This window comes from Zootoca vivipara, chromosome 10 (genome assembly GCF_963506605.1).
Source record: "Zootoca vivipara chromosome 10, rZooViv1.1, whole genome shotgun sequence".
Lineage (NCBI taxonomy): Eukaryota > Metazoa > Chordata > Lepidosauria > Squamata > Lacertidae > Zootoca > Zootoca vivipara.
This window is the reverse complement of record NC_083285.1, coordinates 36,882,210-36,905,113: the sequence shown is the minus strand read 5'-3', so window position 1 is coordinate 36,905,113 and position 22,904 is coordinate 36,882,210. Positions and strand designations below refer to the sequence as shown.

The following is a 22,904-nucleotide window of genomic DNA, read 5'->3' as shown; positions in this document are numbered from 1 at the left end:
GCACTGGATGAAGAAATACTTCCTTTTGAATCTGTGTCACTGGATGACTGAGGACCAGACTACATGTTTGCTTAAATACGGTACATAGCAGGCAGCTATGTACTTGGTTTTTTCCTAACTAATTACAGGGGTAGAAGATTCCCCCTCTAAGGTTCCTAGCCATGCCAGGGAGCAGGGGATGATCTCACGCAAACTGCAGTGTGGGAGTGATGAAGCTTAACCTTCCTTCTCACCCCTAGGTTCTGTAACTCCTGTGGAAAACAACATTCTTAGGTATTTAAATGCATGTCTTGTTTGGCCCTTTTAGGGTTTGGGAGGACGGAAAGTAAATTATCTATGGAAGTCTAAATAAAGTGATGCTGCTCGTTGAAAACAAACAATTTTAGTACTTTCCATCCTATGCATGGTGTATCTACCGGTCACCAGACAATGATTGGTTTCAAACAGCCCTGCATGTTTGGTCCATACTTGGTTTTTGCTCCATGTTCCTTCATGGTAAGTAGTATTACAAGCACGTGAGAAGCCATCTCCTTTTGAATAACTGGCCATGGGATGCAGTTCCTCTTCCTGCAGATTAATTCAATTCTCAGAACCTATGTAGGGGGAGAAAAACCAAATATTGTTTTTGCCAGAGAGATAATGGGCAGAGGTTATTCTGATTGATGGGTTGTTGTTGTTGTTTAGTCGTGTCCGACTCTTCGTGACCCCATGGACCAGAGCACGCCAGGCACTCCTGTCTTGCACTGCCTCCCGCAGTTTGGTCAAACTCGTGTTCGTAGCTTCGAGAACACTGTCCAACCATCTCGTCCTCTGTCGTCCCCTTCTCCTAGTGCCCTCAATCTTTCCCAACATCAGGGTCTTTTCCAAGGATTCTTCTCTTCTCATGAGGTGGCCAAAGTATTGGAGCCTCAGCTTCACGATCTGTCCTTCCAGTGAGCACTCAGGGCTGATTTCCTTCAGAATTGATAGGTTTGATCTTCTTGCAGTCCATGGGATTGATGGGTACAATCTACAAATATATCAAACTTTGTTTTTTTAATGGTCTTTGGCTTTCCTGGGCCTCCCTTCTATTTTGGCCTGCCTGCCTCCAGATGAGGGAACATGAGTTGGTCTTTAAGGTGCTACTGAAGGAATTTTTTATTTTGGCTCTAAGCTGTTTGTCTTTCCTTTGTTAATACTGAGATTGCAGCTGCCAAATGAGGTTTTCACGGCTTTGGAAGGCTAATTATGATAATATTTGAGAACGCTGTTAACAAATAGTGTTGAGGGTATTAAAAGCGATGTCTGTAGCTGAATTGGTTGTCCTCTGTAGTATAGGAATCTTTGAATCTTTTGGTCAAATGAGATACTTAATGAGTTTTTCGGTCACAGCACATTACTAAATTAGATGTTATGTAATAAAACAAAAGTACTTGCATACCATATGGACTTTTTATTTTGGAACCTGGAACAGACGATTTCATTTTTAATTAATTTAATGGAAAATGAATAGTGAAACACAGTGGGTGATAGCCAATTTCCTGTCATTTTTAGGGTAGATAAATGGAAAACTATTAACTTAAGTTGGTCCTGACAAGTTTTGATTTTAACAGGACTACTCTGGCTATATAATTGTTAATGATATTATCTGGGATATTACACCTCTTAGCAGTTTTGACATTCTGATAATGAATTGACTTTTGAAAATGATAAAATGGCATACAAGCTAGGGCTTCTGATATTACTTTACCCTAATCTACTGCTTTTATATCCTAATGCAATCTTAGAGAATATGATATTTTGGCAAGGACTATATGTTCTGTCAAATGATTAAAATGCATTTTTGTAGAAAAATGTTGCCGGTAATACATGTTTTTTTCTTTAAAAAAACCCCACTTTTATAACATTTCTTTATACATATATGAGAAGTTATATTTCACTTCCTGATAATATTTTATGTATAGCATACAGACCTAAGCCCTATTTAGATAATAATTTGCCCTACTAATTTTAGCTTCTGTTTCTAAGAACATGAACAAAAGGGATCTCAACAAAGTAACTCTTTCTCTAAGAATAAAAACAAAACAAAACAAAGATAAATAATAAGACAGCACTGTACATATTTTCATGGGGACATGAGTGGAAATCCAATGCCACAGAGAGAAAGGAAATTAAGGACTAGGGTGGTGTCCACATTGATGCTTTCATTTTATCTGTTTGCACAATTTCCTGTTAACAGTCAATGCTCTCTGTGTTTTGATCTTCTTGTACAAAACAATGCACAAGGATTAGAATTACAAGCATTGGCATGACTGATGTGGAATTAACTTTTGTTGACCCTTTCTGTTGCCACACTACTAGCCTAGTTTCTTCAATGTTGGGACTTCTATTATTTATTATTATTTTATTATTAAAATAAATATTGGGGTGGAATGTGCACCCCTGTACCCGATAATGCCATTTGCCAGGTTGCCTACAATCTGATAAATAGGATTTATTATAAATGTAATAATAAATAAAATATTCCCTCTGAGGAGCTCAAGGTGGAATAAACCATTCACCTGCTTCCTCGTTTTATGTTCACAACAACTCTGCAAAATAGGTTAGGCTGGCGGACTGTGACTGACCCAAAGTCATAGAATCATAGAGTTGGAAGAGACCACAAGGGCCATCCAGTCCAACCCCCTGCCAAGCAGGAAACACCATCAAAGCATTCTTGACATATGCCTGTCAACCAGTGAGTTTCACTTCATTTCACTTCAGTGGTCTTACGAATCTGTGGATGAGTTGAAAAGATACGTTTAAAAAATAAATAAATTAAAAGACCACCAAGTAGCCTGAGAACGAGACCAAGAAGAAAAACATAACTATCACAATCTTGATCACAGTATCCAGAGAGGAGGCCGTATTATTCCATCCAGCACTCAGGTTTGCTGTTCCTCTCAATATAGTTGATTAAAAGCAGCAGCTCCATCTGCTGGCACTTGACAGTCACTATGCACAGAGTGCATTTTAATGCCTCCCAAATTCTACGTTCTTGCACACTTGGTATAGTTAAGGTGAATATATAATCTTAATGATACCAAGTGGCATTCATATTTGTATAAAATTGGTCTCTGAATGAGAAAATGCTTGATGCAAACCATGCATTTCAACTGTAGGGGTTTTTAAAGGGTGCTGGGAATTGTAGCTCTGGGAGGGGTAACCTACAGTTCCCATGATTCTTGGAGTATATCTGGGTGCCTTAAATATATGATTGTGTAGGCAGCCCCAGTTGCAAATACTGGGAGCTTCCAGGCAAAAGCTCCTTCAGGAGCACAAAAAGTACACCAGGCAACATCTCAGAAGTACATCCTACCCAGAAATGCTATGCGATGTTAGTTGAGTGATAGTAGTACCTGTGCTTATTCTGCTGGTCAACAGGCAGCAATCAGAACAATCCCCCATGCTTGTAGGTGTTAAGCATTGTGAATTGCACTGCTGGGCATTTGCAAATACCCTCTCTAGACGTGCCCATGCAGAATCCCAGGCTGTCTTACAGTCTTATCCTTACAGTCACGGACACAGGAAAAAGTAATGCTTGAATATGTTTTTCCAAATAATGATTACATCTTACATTTCCAGCGATGCAAATACTAGGAACAGACTGTGTGTTGATGAAGCTGTTAGGGCACATCTGGAGCTGCCTCTTATCCTTCAATCTAATTTGCTAACAGTTGACTCAGGACACAGACTGCCAAAGCTGCTCCCCTGGGCAGCTCTTGGAAGCTGCATGAACCTCACAGCAAGGATTAGCACAGGTTTTTTGTTTTTGTTTTTTTTTGTTTTTTGGTGACCTGGCTTGATCCTCTGCTACATTGTAAAGGGGATATTCTGTGTGGGTCACTGGAACATACATTATGAGCACTGTTCATGGCATGGACACATTGCACGTTCTAGGGTGTGCACATTTCACGTTTGTTGATTTTGACAGTCCAGATGTGAAGCTGCTCTTGCATAATGCTTGTATATTCGTCTTAGAGTTTAATGAGTGTAATCTGGATAAAGCTATATGCTCTTTGGTTCGTTGGAAACAACAAAAGATTTCAATGAGACTACTTTGTCAAAATTTCGTTCAGCTGCATCGTTATTTTCATTATCCCCATTAATGTTTTCTCCCCTCATAGTAAACAAAAGGTTGTTGTTCTGTCATTTAGTCGTGTCCGACTCTTCGTGACCCCATGGACCAGAGCACGCCAGGCACTCCTGTCTTCCACTGCCTCCCGCAGTTTGGTCAAACTCATGTTGGTGGCTTTGAGAACACTGTCCAACCATCTTGTCCTCTGTCGTCCCCTTCTCCTTGTGCCCTCCATCTTTCCCAACATCAGGGTCTTTTCCAGGGAGTCTTCTCTTCTCATGAAGTGGCCAAAATATTGGAGCCTCAGCTTCAGGATCTGTCCTTCCAGTGAGCACTCTGGGTTGATTTCCTTAAGAATGGAGAGGTTTGATCTTCTTGCAGTCAATGGGAGTCTCCTCCAACACCATAATTCAAAAGCATCAATTCTTTGGTGATCAGCCTTCTTTATGGTCCAGCTCTCACTTCCATACATCACTACTGGGATGATACAGATAGTTAAGGTACAGATAGGTAATTAAATCTACAACAAATCTACATTTGCAAGCAAAATGTGAACAAAGAATTAGTCTTCACTGTAGAATACTTGGAAAAGAAATGTTAAGGTGTCCTTCTGCTGATAACTCTTTTCAGAGTTGGGCAGATTTTAATAAGTTCAATATTCAGTGTTGCTGTTTCATCACTTCTCTTTTACAATATACATCTACAGCCTCTTCTACAGTCAAAATCTGCATATGAAGGGTTTCTTACTCTCAGTATACAGGAAAATGGGAAGGGTTGGATAACAATAAGCAAATGACTCACTTGTGTACTGTCTGCATGATGGAATAATTTATAGAGTCGTGAAATGCTGTAGACATATATTCTTTCAAACTAAGTGTGATTATGTGTTAAGGAAGCTACAGCTGAGCAATGGCATTTGGGGAAGTTCCACATGACTATGTTAAGTTTATTTTCTCACTGCATAGTGCTTTCCTTCCACACAGTGGGGTATATATGGAGAAGTATATGTGTGTAAATGATAGATCACAACCATTTCAGCTTTTAGAGGTATGTTACCAAAATTAGCTGCTGTGCATTACTTCTTAGCACATCTTTCTGTCCTGGAGAGTAGCATACAAAAAAGGAGAAGCTAAAACCACACAATGATGCGCTTCTGTTGAAAAAAAGGAGAGCATGTTAGGTAGCTATCCAGGTACAAAGGGGAATTGCTGGAATATTAACAAGATATCATTAAAAATAACCAACTGCTGGAATTTGAAGGAGAGGAAAGGATAATGGTCAAATTTTGACAAAGTAGTTGAACCTGACTCCTATTGATTTCAGTGTGTACTAAGTTCACCTAACTTAGCCCTGGATCCACCCCAGATAAGTGTGGCACACCTTTTACTTATTCATGTGCACATACCTACAATGAATGGGAGATAGTTAACATTGTGCTCTGGTGAGTTGCTTTCTGACCAGCACCTCGGAAAAAAATGATTATGTTAAGCATTTTAAAGCAACTGACAATGAAACAACAACAGAAAATATGAAACAACAAGCAGCCAGCAATTTTAAAAACAGCAGTTCACCAAAACTTTAAATTCAGTATACAGCAGCAAAAGCAAAAACCTGTGTTTTTAAAATGTAGTAGATTTCACCTTATGATGATATAGGCACTTCACAGATCTGCCCAGAAAAGCTATTTCAAAGGTGAGAGGCTACCACTGAAGAAGCTAATTCCCCAGTTGCCATTCACCTTATCTCCTGACTATTGGGTTACCTGTAGACCAGTCTCAGAAGCAGATCTTTAAGATAGTGAAGATTTCTATTGAAGAAGGCAGTCCTTTAAAAATCTTGCTAACAAGCCATTTGGGGCTTTAAAGGTCAAGAACATCCCTTTCAGTTGTGCCTGAAAACAGACTGGTAGCCTCTATAGACCTTTTAGCACAGGCAAGATGTGCTGAATCTGGTGCATCTCAGCCTAACAATTTAGCTTCCATTTTCTCGTCTGCTTTATCCGCCAGAGCCTTTCTTTGCATGCAGGGAATGTCCTTAACTCACTGATGGTTTAAGGCCAGTCGAAGCCGTTCCCAGGATGTGGTCCTGTCACATGCTAATAGTTTCTAGGAGCCACAGGTGAGAGCTGAGTGCAGAGTGGGGACCAAAGGTGGGAAAACTACCCCAGAAAGAGCACAATGTGTCCCCCACCATAGGTACTATCCCTCCTCTAACACCCCATGGCTTTAGTAGGTGATGTGATTCTGTATGTATGATGTTTTCCTCCAGCTAACACTATGTACACAGTACTAGCTTAACATACAATTGGTTCTTTTTCTCAGTTTGGATTGAAGCTGCGGTGCATCAAAACACAGTATTTAATTTCTAAAAATGACAGGGTAGATATGAATTACAACTAATGTTATGTGTACACTGCTTCTCAGACCAGCAGTGGTAGTGCACTGGAAGCAGAGCAAATGGGGTAGGTTCACAGCCTTAGATGAACTCTTCCCTGTTCTGCAGTTGCCTTTTGTCCAGTTCTATGGCATGTCATAGGAAATCACAGGGGAGCGATTTACCTCTGTGAGGAAGAGAGATTCCATCTTTAAAGTAGGGAGGAAGAGGGTCAGAACAGCAGCTGTTCGGGCTCATGTCTTGTTATATGCAAAATATTTTTAGAATACTTTTGTACTAAAGGAAATAAACATTAATGTAAGGTTGTGAGCAGATCCACCCGGCCTTGGAAGTATGTACGCTTTGTCCTGGGTAACATTGCTGATTAGATTTTGTATAAACATGTTAGCTGACAATGTTAGTCTGAGTTTGCAATGAGTCGAGAGGGCTGAATTGCTTTAGGAAATGAGTGGCTCAGTGTTAACGTACAAGAGTTAAAATCATGAAGGTCTGAGGACATTTCTGCTTTTGGTGCTGAATTGCTGTGTGGCGTATTGCATGTAATCACTCTGTGATCTAACTCCCAGAATTCTTAAAATCCCTGTGGCAATACGTCAGACTATCGATTATACATTTGCAGTGTGTTGTACGCCTATTGAGTAACAGTTATAAAGTGTGACGGATGAACATGCAGATAAATTCAGAGTTGAGATTACTTTTTTTACCGCTTTCAAAAAGCAAACCACATTGGATATTAGGTCATTATTATGGAATAAATGCTGCTTTTACAAATATTATGCCCACATTTATTATAGGAGCATCTTATAATTCATAATTCTTGTCAGTTGTTTAGTGTTAGATCTGAGATAATATTGAAATGTTTCTGCTTAATTTGGATTGAATTTTGTTCAGCCGATGCATTTGTCATTTCATTAGCATGGCAGACCATTAATCTCATTCATCAAAACTGTCCTATACTGTGAACTGAGCGAGCAATAACACGTTCGGCTACTGCCTTCATTTTATTGCATGGATTGTTAAATTTCGTTGCAAGCTGTCTTGAGAATGAAGGCTGGGAGGTAGAATATAAATATTTGAAATAAACTAATAAATCTGTACTAAAATACAGTACCAACAGTGTGATATTCTTCCTTCCTGTTTGGAACATGGCCAGTCTTTAAGAAAATAGTTTCTTCTTAAAATCTGTTACCAAGGAATTCAGCCTCACTGTCATTTTAAGTATGCCTCTAGGCCAGGGTGGTCCAACACATGGCCCCTCAAGGCCCTTTTTGGTGCACGCACACACACACAAAATGTCCCTCACGCTGCTTTCCCAAAGCTGAGTAAGCGAGATGCTGGGCTTTGTGATTATGGTGTGTGTGTATGTATATAGTCAACCCCTTTGCTCTCTCTCATCTGCAGAGACTTCTGATTTAGTCTGGTTATTATGTGTGGTAAAAAATCATTCGTGTTTAATTAAAAACAGCTACCATAATTTGAATGTTAAGGCTGATGGTGCACGTATCTTTTGTGATGAGCATGTTACATCTCACCTGCACTGCATATTACATCCTAGTTAGAATAATGTTGTCATGCATGCGCAAACACTACATAAGAAGTGTTGTATAAGGGAACATATTCATTTCTATGGGATTTGTTGTTTTTTCTAGGCAGTCTTGAACAATTAAAATTATGTTTTGCTGCAATTAAGAATCAGGATAAGGATAATAATAATGATTAGTGTATCTCCTTTATTGCATCGTGTGACCATGCTTATCAGGTCCAATGTGCAAAGTATCCAGTAGGTTATAACTTAAGATACAGTATTGCTGCCTTGTACATTCTCTTCTCCTTAAAGAAGAATTTGCATTTTCAAAGGCATTTCACAAAGCTGACATTTAGAAGCGCAATTAAACTTAGTGATGCTCAACCAGGAATTTTGGATACCTTCAAGAATTTTGGAAGTGGTAGTATTTGCTTTTTGTGTGAAGATTGCACTACAAACCTGGTTCTCTTACCATCTTAGCACTTTTCCACTTCATGACTGGATAGCTTTTCAGACTTAGGGTACAATTGAAGGTATATTACTTGCACTCAGGCTATGTACACACTATAAAGCACATTCAAAGCATATTATTCCTTCCTCAAAGAATTCTAGGCCCTGTCATTGCTGAGAATTGTAACTCAATGAGGGGTGAATTGCGGTGCCCAACGTTATTTGATTGAGAGTATGTGCTTAAAGTGTGCTTTAAATGTATAGCAGGTGTGCTGTCTCAGGAAGCATACTTACTATGTATTTGTCAGATGTACATAATATTCATGAGTTGTGAGAAACTAGCTTTGCTCATTTGCAGGGGAGAGAAATAATGTAGTATTGGATCAAATTGCTAGGGGTACCAGTTGAGCTACAGAATAAGAGGTCAAATAAGAAAGCAATGTGTTGCATTGGCTACTAAGTTGATAAAAAGAACTGAAGTATTTGGTTGGTCTGAAAACCAGAAACGGTTGCTCAGCAAAATTAATTTAGAGAGTATAGTTAGGAAAATGGAGGATGATTTATTTGTGCATCAAACAAAGAACCTTATGGATTTTTTTAAATCTGGAAGACATTTTGTGCCAAGTATGGTATTAACTTTATCGTTTGATGCCAGTTTTGAGTAATATGGCACTGTTTTGGCATGAGCAGCATAGTCTACTCAGAAGAAATTCTGTTATATTCAGTTGTGCTTACCCCCAGGCAAGCGTGTATAGAACTACAGCATTAGATTCCTAGTATTTACTATTTTAGGGGATTGTGTGGTGCTAACTGGATGTTTATACTAGTATTCTGCATGGCTGAATGAGCAGAACACTTATTTCCCCATTGGCCCAAGTTCCTGCATTGCAATAATGTTCCCACATCACAAATAATGTCATGCTTTGTGATCTTATATTAATTTCTTCTTAGAATTATTTATGAATTATTTCATAGAAAACTAAGGTTGAATTTTAATCTCTTTTATAGGTGGAAAGACATGATATGAATACCCTCAGCCTGCCTCTTAATATTCGCCGGGGAGGTTCGGACACCAACCTCAACTTTGACGTACCTGATGGTGTGTTCGAGTTTCACAAAGTAAAACTCAATGCAGACAGTTTGAAGCAAAAGATTCTGAAAGTTACGGAGCAGATCAAAATAGAACAAACAGCTCGGGATGGGAATGTGGCAGAGTATTTGAAGCTCGTGAACAGTGCGGACAAGCAACAAGCGGGGCGAATTAAACAAGTATTTGAAAAGAAGAATCAAAAGTCTGCCCATTCCATAGCCCAGTTGCAGAAGAAATTGGAGCAGTATCACAGAAAACTCAAAGAGATAGAACAAAATGGTTCCTCCAAAAGTACCAAGGATACTTCCAAAGACAGCCTGAAGGAAATCCAACATGCTCTGAAAGATGCTCATGGTAAATCTCGTACTACTGGCCAGAGCAATGAGAGCAGCAAAACAGGTGTTCCAGGGGTCTCCTTGACACCACCAGTGTTTGTTTTCAGCAAATCCAGAGAATTTGCAAACCTGATCCGGAATAAATTTGGTAGTGCTGACAATATTGCTCACTTAAAGAGCAGCCTGGATGATTTTAGGCCAGAAACTACTTCCAGGGCCTATGGTGGAAGTGCTACTATAGTGGCCAAGCCAAAATACACCAGTGATGATGAGTGCTCAAGTGCAACATCTGGCTCTGCGGACAGCAATGGAAACCAGTCCTTTGGCCATGGTGGGACAAATGTTCTGGAAAGCCATGGGAAACTATCAATTCTCTTTGAGGGACTGCGGGAAATAAAGGAAGCACAATCCCAGTTGGCAGATGACATTGAGAATTTAAAAGTACAATTCAAAAGAGAGTATGGCTTTATTTCTCAAACGCTGCAGGAGGAAAGGTACAGGTACGTTATTATGTTGGCCAGTTGAAATTGATGTGCACAGGTAGATGAGAATGAGGTGGTGTCAAAGCAATGCAACAAAGAGAAGAGTGAACTAGGTACCCTTGAACTCCACCCATGACAATGATCAGCTGCATGTACTACATAGGCCAGGCATAGGCAACCTTAGCTCTCCAGATGTTTTGGAACTACAACTCCCATGATCCCTAGCTAACAGGGTCAGTGGTCAGGGATCATGGGAGTTGTAGTTCCAAAACATCTGGAGGGCCGAGTTTGCCTATGCTTGACATAGGCACATGTCAACGCTTCCCCATCATATATTCACTTGAAGAGGCAACCACATTTGCTGTTAGGGTAATGTGTGAAGTGTATTCTCAGAGTTCTCAGCAGGTTTATCAGGTGAGCACTCATGGGGGGTGGGGACCTCTTGTCATGTTAGTTTCTATAATAACAAGGTCACTTTTTTAAAGGTTTACAGTGTTCATCTTGTATTCAAGGTAGTATACTTTTCTAAAGCCAGCAGCGTTTCAGCTCAGGAAAACAAAAAGTGACCCTGATAAAGAATGGTGATGATGCAACCTACAAATAAGGAGAGGTGCACTTTCATTAGATTTCACATAAAAGCCAAGTAAATTTTGTTTCTGTTAAGGTATGAGCGATTAGAAGACCAGCTGAATGATCTAACGGACCTCCACCAGCACGAGACAGCCAACTTGAAGCAAGAACTTGCTAGTATTGAAGAAAAGGTGGCCTATCAGGCCTATGAACGGTCGCGAGATGTTCAGGTACCAACTTTTGAAATTAAATAACATACTATTTTCTTGTTTCCAAAGAATTGGTCACTGTGGTCCAGTGATGAAAGCACAGGGTATTTTAGACTGGAAGATCTGAGTTCCAATTTAAGACTAGTTTGGGGCCTTTGGAGATGGAGAAGGAAATCACTCATGCTTCCTATTCTTTGGTTTCTCTAATGACCAAGCTGCGGGAGGCAGTGGAAGACAGGAGTGCCTGGCATGCTCTGGTCCAGTGTTTCTCAACCTTTTTTGGGCCACGGCACACTTGTTCCGTGAAAAAAATCACGAGGCACATCACCATTAAAAAAGTTAAAAAATTTAACTCTGTGCCGCCCTATATTGACTATAATTATGACTGTAAGAAACACTTGCCAATTGCTGTGTTGGTTGCAATCTCCTGTAATAAGGCTTCACAAGCCGTCCGGCGGGTTAGTGCTGTATATTGGCGGCCGCCAGGCTCGTTTGCACTGAGCTTTGGGAAAGAGGAGGAGAAATATTGCTTTCCGGCGGGTTAGCGCTGTTTATTGGCGGCTGCCAGGCACGTGACAATGCAAATCGCCCTTCTCGTCGCCGCACGTTGCGGCACACCAGCCAGCGTCTCGCGGCACACTAGTGTGCCACGGAACAGCGGTTGAGAAACGCTGCTCTGGTCCATGGGGTCACCAAGAGTCGGACACGACTAAACAACAACAATGTGTCTTTAAAAAGAACTTTTGCATCTCACCCTCAAAGAAATACTGCAAATCCAATCCAGCTTTATTCAGGTGACTAAGTCCCCACTGCATTCAATGAACCTTATTCCCTTTCATGTTTAGGATTGCAGCCATAAACTCATAGCCAGAGCTTTCACATCTAACCACTAATTTTTCACAATTATCTCTGATGGAACTATAGCGTGGAAATGACACTGCTCCTGCAAGATAGGAACAACTGCAGTTGTCCATGGGAAAAATTATAACCTCCCTCACTAGGAGGTTGAACTGAACATGAACACTGGCCCTTGCACAGTTCTCCTTCAAGGGGGAAAAAGACACCTACAATTCTATGGTTCTGTGTACATTTATGTATGGCTGGAGACAAGCAGGGGAAGAGTGTTCTTGTGTTCAAATCTGGTTGTCCAGCGTGAGAACAGGATGCTGGACAAGATGGGCCAGGGCCACTGGCCTGATCCAGCTGCCTGTTCTAATGTTTTGTGTTAATACATTTTCAACTTTGAGGTGCATAGAATTATAGAGTTCGCGATTCAAGAGTTGTAAATTGTTTTGCTAATTGATTTGTGCACAGATGGGGTGTGATGTCCTTAACTGATCAGGTAGAATGAAAATGTATTTTATGTATAAAAGTGATGGTTCCTTAACTTTTCTTTCCCTCCCTCCTTCCTATTTTATACCGACAGGAAGCTTTGGAATCTTGCCAAACACGGGTATCTAAGCTGGAGATTCATCAACAAGAACAGCAGGCCCTGCAGTCAGAAACCGTTAATGCCAAAGTCTTGCTGGGGAAATGTATAAACGTAGTCCTGGCCTTCATGACCGTAATCCTAGTGTGCGTCTCCACCATAGCAAAGTTCATAGCTCCTATGATGAGAAGCCGTTTCCATATCATTTGCACCTTCTTCGCAGTAACTCTTCTTGCAATTTTATGCAAAAACTGGGATCACATTGTCTGTGCCATAGAAAAGATGATCATACCAAGATGAATCCACAATGCCCAGAGCATTTTTGTTTTTAAAAGAAGAAATACATCTAAACAAACTACCAAATCTTTAATTTTGCAGTTTACCTGTGCAGACTAGATGAAGACTTTTCTATTGGGTATTAAAATGTGATAGTGATAATTCCTGGCAGTGTATTTCACCTCGTCAGCCACCTTATATGAAATGAGGTGAATCTGTTATCAACTAATTACTTGTGTAAATCTTTCTGCCTTAATCCAATCTACTTTTTCTACGCTGCAGAAATCCTAAATGGTCAAGTCTTGAATACATGATCTTAACTAGACTGGGGTTTAGGAGAAGTATAATAGAAATAAAAAACAGCAATCCTAGTTGGGAGGTTCCATTTTCATGAACAGTCACCTGCATCATTCCACTTTACATAGTACAGTAGCTACTGTTCCCTATGCATAGTACAGTAGCTACTGTTCCCTATCCCTATGCAAACAGTAAGCTGAGATTTACACACCTTGGAGAAATGCTGGTCATATTTTCAGCATCTCCTGAAGACAGATATTTATAAGGTAGAAACTGTGATGGAGTTTATTATCTCTATTGCCTGCTGCTGACATTGGCCCAATAATCAGATAATTCTTACTTAAACCTGCCCCAAAATTGTTTTGCCTTACAGATTAGTTTATATTAAATATTATATTCCATTCCACTTTTGTTTCATGATCTTAAAAACGTATACTGTCCCAACTGTTGAATAAATGACGACCTGCCAATCATGTGGTCCAAACATGGATATTTATCTCTTTTCGAGAAATCTATGTTGTCTAATGGGAACTACTTTTTGGCTGAAATGCAGTAATAGGAGTTACATCCCTTTAGGAACCTGCAGCTGTCTAGTGACTGATGTTGTCATGGGTAAATAAGAACAACAGCATGCAGTCCAAACAGCCAAATCTTTTTGGCTTTTGTTTTCATTTTTCCTGTCCAGTTTTTTTAAAAAACTTTTAAACATTAAAATACATTGATGTATTTCTCTGGTGATAATTTGTGATGCTCTCCCAACATCTAGCTATAGCAGAGCAGTATTCTCAAATCATTGTCTTTAGCCTAAAATAATACCGCAATCACTGTGAGGTTTGTATTGAAATAAAACTTCATGTATGACAATACTTGTATAAAATATGTGAATAAATATGGTTAGGATGTGAAAAGGTGAGAAATACATTAGTGGTGCTTTTTTTTGTTTTAAAAAATGATGAAAAGGCACCTGCCAATTTAATTATCAGCACTGGTTGCAGAAGAATGTTGTAACAGTAATTTGTTTGAATTGTAATGAATTACCCTGTCACACATCTCCCATTAATTTTAATGGGGTTCACACTAGAGAATGATGAAACTGTTAGTTTCAGTTTCTCATGAGTTTCACATTTTTATAATTTTAAGTTTAGTTTACCACATTTCTGCATCCATTTGCTATTTTATGTTTTGGCTATGCATTTTACAGTGATGCACATTTTCCCCTAATATATGCATTTTTGTACACATCTTTGGGTTGGAGAACTGCGTCGTGAAAATAACAGAACTGTGAATTTTGAAAGCTACCTGTATTTAAATTCACGTACATTGTTTCAGGAAGTGTGAATAAGGTATGTTCACATTGGGCTCATCCAGACTGTAGTTTAATGGGAACAGTAAGTTTTCCTGCACTTTCATTAATTTTCCATTGTCCATATGATGTTCTCCTCCAAATCACTGACCTCCCTCAGTTTGGATTCTTTCATACCAGGGATGCTCCAGAAGGAGAGGGCATGAGAAAATCTGGAGGAGGATAGACTGTGACTTGGAGGAGAATGCTATGTGGACAAAGGAAAATGAATGGAGGTACAGGTAGGTTGAGATTAAACAAGGGCATGGATACGTCCATTAAGATGTGAACCAAACCGGATTTCTCCCTCATCTCTACCTCACACAGGAGAAAATGTGCTCCAAGGGCACTTCCAGCTGGAGGCATCTGCCTATGAATGTAATTGTGCAGAAGCCTAGCACTGTGCTGTTGCCAGCCTGCTATAGTAAGAACCCTGCCCGTCATGGAAGGATCAGGGCTAGTGTTTACTTAGCAGTTTTAGTGCTAGGAAAGCAATAGTGGCAGCACTTGCGAGAATTATATTTTGCTGAAAAGTGAAGGCTTAGTAAAGGCTGTGCAGTTCTCCTGAGAAAAGCCCAGAGTTTGGAAAGCCCCCTTGAGGCTTGGCATAATTTCAGGAGCTAATTTGCTAACGATGTAAATACTGGTAAAGTTTGCACTTTAAAAATGGTTTTAAAAATCAGTATGTGCAATGTTTTATTTTCGCTTTTTAAAAAAACAAAAAACAAATCTGGAACTGAACTTGCTGATGACAAAGACTAAGACATCGTCTATATATACAGCAGTGCTAACTATATCAGTAATCCAGAAGACAATGGAGACAACAGGCATATATTATTTTAAAAAGTCCTCCATTTTACTATTTATTCCCCAATATTCCATTATCGTTGCATTAAAATCTCTAATTTGAGGAAGGATGAATGTGGATAAGTGTACTGGGTCTGTCCCCCTCCAGTGTCAGAGCCTGTGGAGGCATTGACCCCCATGCAACTGTGGGAAGAACTTCTCAAGTGAAGAGTCTGGTTTTACACACATAAGCTCCCTGCATGGGATGTTGATGGTTCCCACAAGGAGCTTCACCTAGTAGAAGAGGTCCCTCCTGCAGATGTTTGCCTTCCCAATACAGTGGTGCCTCGTAAGACGAATTTAATTTGTTCTGCGAGTCAATTCGTTTTGTGAAAAATTTGTCCTGCGAATCGTGGTTTCCCATAGGAATGCATTGAAATTTCTTTTTTGGCCCATAGGAACACATTAATTAAATTTCAATGCATTCCTATGGGAAACCGCAATTCGCAAGATGAATTTTTCGCAAAATGAATTTGTCTTGCGAGTCACCATGTCTTGCGAAAAATTCACCTTGCAGGGCATTCGTCTTGCGAGATACCACTGTACATGGAAACAATGTTGGAAGTGCAATTTATGGAATAGGGCCAACAAGCTTGCTTCCCTTCTCCCCCTCATACAATTCAAGTATGAGACAGAATACCCCAATAAACTGAATTATTTGCAAAATATCCCAAAGTACCCCTAATTTTTTTAGGGGGGAGACTAAACTGAGTGCCTTAATCTATATCATATCCTCTAAATTTTTCAAGATAATAGTTTGTTCCTTTTAGGTTCTTTCCCCCAAACCTCCTTTGGTCACATTTGGCTATTTTCTTCACCAGATATGTTAAAGGCCAGATTCAGTGACTCTGATAGGGTTGGTTGCCATACGTCCGGAATTTCCCAGACATAGCTGCCATTTGGCCCTCGTAAGCAGCGTCTGGGCAGAAATCACTTAATTGTCTGGGGAAATCTGGATGTATGGCAGTCCATGTTGGAAGTGTAGATTTCAGTGAATTTTGCCCCCTTCCCCAACCTCAACAACTCAAATTCATGAGTGGACTTTCAAATTTCAATGGCACCCTGTCTGAGGCCAAAATTCGGCATGCACCCTCCCCCTCATCTCTCAACTTCCATTCTGCTCAGTTCACTATGTCATAGTTGTGATGCCCTGCTGTGTCCCCTAGTCTCAGTGCCCAGTGCTGCGGAACCAGTCATGCTGCCCTAAATTCTCCTCTGGTTCCACTAGTGGAAGCCAGTGAAAGGAGTCACACTAGCATAAAAGGGCTTTCCTCCCTCAAATCCACTCTGGAGAGCTGGGAGGAACCCCCAAACAGCCTGCAGAGAGAAGATCATTCCTTGCCTGGCGAAATGATCTCTTTAGCGTTATGTGGAATTCCACCATAGGAGTTTATCTGCTACGTCCTCTTAATCATGAGTTGTTGCATCTTGCTTATGTATTTTGACCATGGCTAAATTTGTTCCCAAAGCACCTTGCCTGAACAACAATTAGTATTTGCAGTAGCATATGTGCTGTTGTTTTAAAGCTAATGTGCCAACTGAGTTTAATTTCCCCACCCTCCCCAGCTCTGGCCCCGGGCGTTTCTTCTGGGTAATGGCATTTACGGTATTTTTCTTGGGACTTTGTCCTGAGATTACTTCCCTTCTGTTCAGGAGGATTTCCCTTGTTTTGATTACCAGCCCTTGTGACGCAGCTGTGGAACATCTTGCTTTTCCTTTGGTTCAACAGTGCTTTCCCGTCTTTATTCATATGAATAGAACTGTAAGCATTGACAATAGGGATGTTCCAGGCCGTGAACTAGACACTATGCTCCAAATTCAAAAAGTTTTCTCTGTTATACATCTGTTTCCATAAGGCAATTTTAAAAACTGTTTCTCCCCACCCCCAAACTACTAAGGATTCTCTTATATACTATTTAATTCTGACTCTAGTTTAGTATCTTTTCCTCTTTTTTACCCCCCTCAGGTGCAACTGTCATTTTTTCTTAATGTATCACCCATTGCTGCAAATGAGTATTATCTTGTTTACACTCTCCTACTTTACATGTATAGTACTGCAAGCTGGCCTATTGAGGTGATATGTAAAATATTGGGATACTTTACGTTTCACAAAATGTGGGATTCACTTGTTAGTAGCTTTACTATTTTGAAGAAGAAACAAAAAAGATCAAACTTTATACTGTTTCCTGTTTCTTACTAATTTATGGTGCAGTCTTCTAGGTACAGTAATGATATAAACCACCATTCATCTCAGTGGAGCTTATGTAAGCCCCTTTGAAATTAATGGAGCTTGTGCAATGCTTGAATCTACACAGAAGACACACTCTAGTGGGAATTTTCCCCATTTACATAGGAATTGGGGTAATTCCAAAGGCTATCCAAGTGGATGGCACATGTTATGTCCAAACAGTCTCTTTGTTTACTTGAAACTTTCTTTAGACTAACTGACATGTCTGCGTTTTCTGTTCCTGGTCTTATCTTAGTTCCATACCAAATAGCTAAGATAAACCCAACATTTAACAGCTCACATTATTTTAGATTTTGATGCCCCCGAAATACCTTCCAAACTGCAGAACAGAATTATATTCCAAAAATCTTTTATGTGGCCCAGAATAAATTAATCTTCAACATTTATCCAAATACGCTGTCATTATTTCTGTGTCAGATGTAGCTTGCTCTATTTATATTGCTGCTGTAATTAGCTAGCATCTAAATGATAAAGCAGAAGCGTTTAGCAGTGCTGAACAGCAGCAGCATGTATATTCAGGTTTGTAAGGAACAAAACCATCACTGTTAATTCACTCGGTGTATAATAATGATCTTGCCAGGTTTGTACACAGCACTTAACTGAGATTGCACAGACTTGGTCCAGGGATTAAATGTAGCTGCACAAGGGCGTACCCACCATGCGGCAAGTTAGGGCAGCTGCCCTACTCTAGAAGCAGGGCTGGTGGGCAGAGGCGGAGCACAGCCCGGCGGAGCGCGAGTTCGCCATTCCCGCCGCACCACGCCGCACCCTCCCTCCAGCTCCCCGGCGCGTCCTCAGGCAAGGCCAAGCGCGGCGGGGAACCAGGGAGCGCGGCGCGGTGGGCGGGAACGCCGAACTCGCGCTGGGCTGGGCTGGGCTGGGCTCCGCCTCCACCCACCAGCCCTGCTGCTAGGGAGGGGCACAGCCCGGCGGAGCGCGAGTTCGCCGTTCCCGCCCGCCGCGCTGCGCCCTCCCTCCAGCTCCCCGTCGCGCCCTCTGGCAAGGCCAAGCGCGGCGGGGAACCAGAGAGCGCGGCGCGGCGGGCAGGAACGCTGAACTCGCGCTCCGCTGGGCTGGGCTCCGCCTCCGCCCACCAGCCCTGCTGCTAGGGAGGGGCACAGCCCGGCGGAGCGCGAGTTCGCTGTTCCCGCCCACTTTGTGGCCCCTCCCCTTCCGTGCCTTGGCCCCTCCCCTTGCCCCCCCCTAGTTTTGATCCTGGGTACGCCCATGTAGCTGCATAAAAATATCAGGTCACAACTTACCAGCACAGTTCACAGAACCCTAAAGTCCCATTGTAAAATTAACAAAGCACTTGCAGACCTGGCGTTAATTTATTGCAGTAAGGACATGCCTAATTGAAACCAATGTGATCGTTCCAAATGTAAGAACAGAGGACTCCTGAGTCAGAGGTAAGCCACTGTAGGAAGGGGGTATAGATAATACATGCATGACAGTTGCTGGGTACCTGAAGAAATCCATTACTGTACCAGGTTTCTTCTAGACAACAACTTGGATGATGGAAAAAAGTGAGAAGTGGAAATCCAATAGAATTCATGCCCAGATACAGATTGTAAGCAGAAATTGGGAGCCATTGTAGCCAATACTGGCTTGGCTAAGGGGAAGGTGGATTGCAATCTGAAGAGGGAGAGAGCAGAACACTTTTAAGGCATTAATATCTTAAAAAGGAGAAATACCTATTGCCCTTTGGCTGGTTTTTTTTAAAAAATAGAATCTTCAGTTACTTTAAGCATGCTAACGAAAGGCACAGATGAATAAGGTGGTCGTAAAATTCAAATTGTTAGAGGGATGCAATGCAGAATTTGAAATTCTGCTGTGTGCAGACCTTTCAGTGAATCCTCCTTAAGCCAAAATAATAGTATATAAATCATTTTGTTTCAATTGACTGAAATGGGAATCACTTGATTTTTAATGGAGTGCTTGGATTTAGACCTGATTTTAAGTATATTTATTTTGAAGAAAGTTCTAGTGATGTCAATAGCAAACCATTCCTCTTACAAACACAATCTATGCTGATTTGTTAATCAGATTTTTACTTAAACAAATGAACAAACCAACAAACCTGGAAGTTACTTTTCCGAAATATTAAAATTTGATCGTACCACCATCAAATAATTAATCTACTATATTAGTAATTTGTTTGGTGGTATTGCAGTAACCATAGCTGGCACAAAACCCGGTTGGTTCTAATCAAGTTTGTAAACAATGATCTCTCTTAGAATGTCAGGTCCAACATTTTAGGATTACTTCATAACAAAGCTGTGTTTGTCTACTCAGCAAGCCATTTTAGCCAAACTCAACTTCTTTGTGGGTGTACTAGCCAGAGGTTCACAGAAACATCCAAGGAACCAAAGTGAATTAAGAGTATACTCTCTTGGAACTGCCTTTTGTATTCACTTTGTGACTTCTTGTTATCTTTATAAGACCTGTGTCTGCAAACATGCATGTGTTTGCACTCATATCCTGTTTATGTGTATGTGTAAAACTGTAATGTGTGATGCAGATCTGAGTCAAAAGATTTAACTGCTACAATTTCCCCCCACAACAGAATCATGAATTCTCATTTACCTTATCATCACCATCATTATTTTGGCCTTGTATAGTAGTGTCTTCTTCATGGAACACAAAGGTGCTTTTATTTTGTCAAATTCTCTATTATACTAGGTCTTGCTACTTCACTACTGAATATATATATATAATTTTAAACATCAAAAATCCATACTTTATGTTCTAAATATAAGTCACCAATGTATTTTATAAGACTGTTTAGCTTCTTAGAAAGAATTTAATGCTAAGAGTTATATATTGCACTGTGTCAGTGTCTGCCTGGTTTGGTTATAAATGAAATGATGTGACTATAGAATAAGGATGTGCAAAGTAGAACTAAGCAGATAGCATGTTTACATGTAAGCTAATTCTGCATTAAAAAAATAATTATAGATTTCAGGCAGAACCTTTCAGGTTCCTGAAATACTCCTGGAACCTTTCATGTCTCGAGTTATTGTACAAATCTAGGTTTAGAATCTTTGTTCTCAGTATGAATTAAAACACTGTACATACTGTTTGCATGGTGACTGGTTGAGCTGTCATGTAATATTTTAATTTATTGCATATGTTTAGTGATTTAAGTTGTTCCTCAGGCTTTTCCTTCCTCTTGTTTTGTAAGTAATGCCAATTAGGCACTGTGGGGAAAGTCTACTTAAAAGTCTTCTGAACAATCCATTTTCACTGAATGACAATTTTGTCTCCGTGTATGTAACATACAGTGTAACCATACCACTTACATTTTGTGTGGCCGCACTGTGTAAATATAAATGTATTTTCATTCTTTATTGTGTTCTGTAGATTTCATAAGGCGATAATGTCTGCCCCAAGGAGCCACCTTTTAAAAAAACAAAATAAAAGTTTTTAAATTTAGTTGTTATTATGCTGAGTTTATTTAAAATACTGTATGTCCAGTATTTTCAGAATGGCAATAACTGCCAATAAGAGAGGAAAATATACATAGTGGGGTTGGGAGGAGACACAAACATACTGTAATAGCAGAGAAGGAATTAAAGTACAGTAATGGAGTTGGCTGGGATGGCTCAAGGCATTTTGTTTCCCGAGATGAAGGAAAAGATGGTGACTCCCATACAAGAGTCAACCAGACCGGCAGCTGAAACCAAGGAAGGCTGTGTTCACACTTTCATTTACTGTACACTCACTATCTTTCTAGCACTCATTTCACATGACACTTTCACAAATATCATGTGAACATCCACATTCACATGACATTTTCTAAAATGCCTATGTATCCTATACTTTGTTATTAAACACTACTGTTTGAATGCTGTTTCTCAAGCTAGTTTCACACCGCTTGGAGTCCTTAAGCCATTTCTAACTCATTTCTAGCAAAAGTGTTAACACCTTTGCATAGGGTGTTATGCCTTGTCACATGCCCCCAGGTGTATAAACAAACGGAAACTATTTGAAGCCAGTGCTGATGTGAACAGTTGGGGGGGGGGCAGCTGTGGTCCCTTGTACATGGATGGCATACTTTATCTGGCCACCACGGCTACTGGCATATCTCAATGCACGTTTTCCTCCAAAATATAGGGTGTTTTCTATATGGGCAGAAGAAACTCAGAAGAAACAGCCAGGTCTGAGCGTCTCATATTTTATGCAGGTTGAGATCAGGAGCCAAGGTGGGGCAGGGAAGGGCAGCTGCCCCTCTAGATCAAGTAAAGCAATAGAAATACTTAACTAACCAATCAAGAAGGTTCTGCCCCCACCTAACAAAAGTCATGCCATCACTAACAAAAATCCTGGCTACGCCCATTATCAGGAGTAGGTTATCTTCACTCAACTAGATTTTTAAAAAACCCAAACACACCCTCGAATTCTTACAATTGCTCTCAAAATGGCTAGTTCCAGCGATCCACTGGCGTTTCTGAGAAGCAGTACCCTCCATGCACCCGCTCAATGAAGTGCTTGGTCCCTACTAACATTGTATGGAAACATTGCAGTACACTGTACAGTACTGTATAACTACTGTACATACATTCAAAAATGACATTTTCCATATCTGTGGCTATAGTACCCTCTAGGGGGGCTAATGCTAACTACAAATCTGTATCTGATTAGTACAAAACAGGTGAATGGCGTGCGTTCTTCTTTTCATGAGATCAGAAAACAAGAGTTACATTGCAGGATGAAACATGTACAGCTGCTCTTTGGTTTTTCCTGACCACTTAAAACTTAGGAAGGCGCTACCAAACGGGAACGAACAGCTTTGTTTCAAGCATCATCGCGCTTTACAGCTTCCTCTCAATTTGTGAGATGTTTCTGTGCCTGCTGGGAAGGAGCTCCTATTTCATTCCATGGGGCTGACGCTGACTCTTAGGAAAGCAGGGTCAGTCAGGACTCAGGACTGTACCCTAAAACTCGTCCCCCGCCCCGCCCCGCCCCGCCCCGCCCCGCAATATTGGTTCCCTCTTATCAAAGGTTACTGCACTTCGCTTTTAAAGAACGCACGAAATGGCTCCTCCGATTAGACCGGTCTCTACCTGGGGCGTACTGTAATCATGCAACGTTCATGGGAAACCGACAAGCTAAGGGTTAACACAATTGGCCCCGCCTACTTTTGCATTCGCGCGCCGCCTCCCGCCTCTTGCATCCATTGCACCGCGGCAACCACGCTTCCGCATTCCCGTGATGCCCCGGGATTGGCGAAGACATTGTCCGGTGGGTTCCAGGCAAAATGGAAAGGTAGGCGAGCATACGGGTCCCGGGAGGGCTCAGCGGAAAATGAGAGG

The 22,904-nt window shown here is 40.8% G+C and overlaps 2 protein-coding genes across 5 annotated transcripts in view; both read left to right on the top strand.

Annotated features, from left to right (window-relative positions):
- The window catches only part of TMCC3 (transmembrane and coiled-coil domain family 3), an 88,880-nt gene extending 73,180 nt beyond the window's left edge, over positions 1–15,700 (top strand). For 3 of the 4 annotated variants that reach the window (XM_060279705.1, XM_035126850.2, XM_035126848.2), the window contains exons 2-4: positions 9,474–10,390; positions 11,037–11,172; positions 12,578–15,700. In XM_060279705.1, the coding sequence (XP_060135688.1) occupies positions 9,474–10,390; positions 11,037–11,172; positions 12,578–12,880 (1,356 nt within the window). In that variant the 3' untranslated portion in view covers positions 12,881–15,700. The remainder of the gene's footprint in view (positions 1–9,473; positions 10,391–11,036; positions 11,173–12,577) is intronic. The other variant, XM_060279706.1, reaches the window with a different exon arrangement.
- Positions 15,701–18,693: 2,993 nt separating this feature from the next.
- The window catches only part of CEP83 (centrosomal protein 83), a 51,085-nt gene continuing 46,874 nt past the window's right edge, over positions 18,694–22,904 (top strand). Inside the window, exon 1 of the mRNA XM_060279703.1 lies at positions 18,694–22,857. The gene's annotated coding sequence lies outside the window, so the exon portion shown is untranslated. The remainder of the gene's footprint in view (positions 22,858–22,904) is intronic.